This window comes from Echinops telfairi, unplaced genomic scaffold (genome assembly GCF_000313985.2).
Source record: "Echinops telfairi isolate 266 unplaced genomic scaffold, ASM31398v2 ScPeMD7_9;HRSCAF=40, whole genome shotgun sequence".
Classification (NCBI taxonomy): Eukaryota; Metazoa; Chordata; class Mammalia; order Afrosoricida; family Tenrecidae; genus Echinops; species Echinops telfairi.
This window is the reverse complement of record NW_022103906.1, coordinates 26,647,750-26,650,379: the sequence shown is the minus strand read 5'-3', so window position 1 is coordinate 26,650,379 and position 2,630 is coordinate 26,647,750. Positions and strand designations below refer to the sequence as shown.

The following is a 2,630-nucleotide window of genomic DNA, read 5'->3' as shown; positions in this document are numbered from 1 at the left end:
AAGTCCATGTGAAAGTAATATCTCTGTTCAAGTGAGAAATGAGCACATTAAAACATTTTTATTCCCCTTTCCGCCCACTCCCCACTGCCCGCGAGCGCCCCTCCAGCCGCACTGTGCTCGCTCAGGGCTCTGGGCTCCTCCTAAGCTAGCGCTGCCGCTGTCTCCCATAGCTGCCATCATGATCATCTCCTGGGACCTCATCAGCCATGATGAGATGTTCTCCGACATCTAAAAGATCCGGGAGATCGCAAACGGGCTATGTCTGGAAGTGGAGGGGAAGATGGTCAGTAGGAGTGAAGGTAACATCGATGACTCGCTCATTAGTGCTAACGCCTCAGCTGAAGGCCCCAATGGCGATGGGACAGAAAGCACAGTGGTCAATCGTGTTGATATTGTCATGAACCATCACTTTCAGGAGACCAGCTTCACCAAAGAAGCCTACAAGAAGTACTGCATGAAAGCCTACATGAAATCCATCAAAGGCAAACTACAAGAGCAGAAACCAGAAAGAGTAAAGCCATTTATGACAGGGGCTGCAGAACAAATCAAGCACATCCTTGCAAATTTCAAAAATGACCAGTTCTTTATTGGTGAGAACATGAATCCAGATGACATGGTTGCTCTGCTGGACTACCGTGAAGATGGTGTGCCCCCATATATGATCTTCTTTAAGGATGGCTGAGAGATGGAGACATGTTAAAACAGTGGGCAACTCATGATTGATGCCTCTCACCCTAACCGGCTGCTGTTCATCCACACAACAACAGGACTGAGACAAATGGAACTGATGTCATCGTGAGCTCTTCATTCACTTTGACCTTGATTTATTTGGAGCGGAGGCTTTGTTTTTCAAAGGAAAAAGAAACATTTTGTGTAGGTTGTCTAAAAATAAAATGCATGAAAACTCATGCGTTGAGAATGCCTCCTAGTTGACTATCAGTAAACTAAATTCACCTCGTAGTGCTCCTGGAGAAGTCAGAGCCACGTGTAGACCGTTGCAGTGTGAGGCTGTCTCCAGAGGCCTGCTACAGCCAAACTACAGGGATCCAAATAGAGACAAGAATCCAAAGGCTTAATTTTGAGTTTAAATAAAGGGAGTGACCATGTTCTTAGCGGTGCCAGCATCTGAAGTGGATCCTTAAGCATTTCATCACCTAAAAATGGAAGAGATTATCCAAAGAATACAGATACTAATACAATTGGGGGGGGGGGACATTTTTATTGAAGTATCACTGTATTACTTTTACCGTTTAATAGACCAGTGTCACAAAAACCATGCATGAGAATTACATAGTTCATTGTTGTGTTGATATTATCATAATTACCATGCAGACATGGAGATAAATCCAGATCTCCTACTCTCCAGAAATCTGGAAAATGACCTTTCTAACAACTGATTTGAGTTCTCTGTAATGGCTAATCCCACTGAAATTATTTATTAACAAATCACTGAGCATTTATTTTGCTCATAGACACCCAATTAAGAAAGAAAACGAAACAACAAAGAAGTTCTATTCCAAAGGAACATGTTCAATGGATGTGAACAAATACATAACTAATGTACAAAATTAAGTAAAGAAATGAAAACACAAGTGTTAAGTGATAGAGTAAGTACAATTGAGGGAAGTAGTTAGAAATGTTAGATTAATTTCACATTTTTTCACCATATCAAAAAACCCTGATTCTAGGCATGACAGGCATCTCTCTCAACTCCAAACTCCACCATCCTTTCCTGCAGACTCACATTTGCAAACACCGGCAGGGACTGCGTACCCAGGAAGAAAGGCAAGTGTGAGCTGACTTGTGCTTACTTGTGGATAATTTCACATCATTTTTACCACAGCAGAGATAAGAGTCGCCAGGAAATCTGGTGAAAATCTAGATTCTGGTTAGTGTTTTTGGGGTGGAAATGCAAACCCTAAGCAGGGAGTCAAACCAGAATGAACTAGTTCAAAGCCCTGAAACCGATAACTTTTCTTGTATCCTTTTTCCTACTATTTTTAACAGTTTTATTGATATACAATCCACATACCAAACAACTCAATGGTAGAAATATATATATTTTTAAGTAATGTAGTCATCACCACAATCAACTTCAGAGCATTTTCTTGTATCCATTATTGTTAGCTTCCCCATTAGCCCCTGAACCTTTCCCTGTAATAACCCTAAGGAAATATTGATCTAATTAATAGTTTTCTAGGGATTTAAGTTAAATTTTAACCTAGTAATATTTGTAATAATATACTTTCCAATGCCCACTATCTGAGGGCAAGGTTATTCACATTCCTGGTCAGTGGCCCGAGGGAATTCAATGGAAGTTTAATCTGTGTAGGGACTCATCAAATGAATGTTGGGCTTTCACTGTCATTCATGGCTTTCTGAAAACCAGGTACTCATAATTAAAGCTCTACTATAACTCCATCTTCTTATCTTGGATTTTATTATTTCTAATCCTTAGGTCACCTAGGTTGGTTTGCTTCTTCTGTGTGGACATACCCACTGAGTTAGTTAATTGTGCCAGCCTGGCCGATATCACATGTGGTGCTGGTTGAAAGGCGGAGGGATAAATGGGTGGTGAAGCCTCGCCTTTCTAGTTCTCGGGTCTCTTGTTTTGTGATGGTTGCATCGGG

The 2,630-nt window shown here is 41.1% G+C and overlaps 1 protein-coding gene across 1 annotated transcript; it reads left to right on the top strand.

The window, feature by feature from the left end:
• Positions 1–280: 280 nt before the first annotated feature.
• On the top strand, positions 281–682 carry LOC101662673 (translationally-controlled tumor protein-like). Its single transcript, XM_045286977.1, has one exon. It carries the CDS (start codon positions 281–283, stop codon positions 680–682), a length of 402 nt encoding a protein of 133 aa, XP_045142912.1.
• Positions 683–2,630: the final 1,948 nt, after the last annotated feature.

Bases quoted from the DNA above. Each gene is read 5' to 3' on its own strand.
- LOC101662673 (XM_045286977.1), top strand. From the start codon at position 281: ATGGTCAGTAGGAGTGAAGGTAACATCGATGACTCGCTCATTAGTGCT.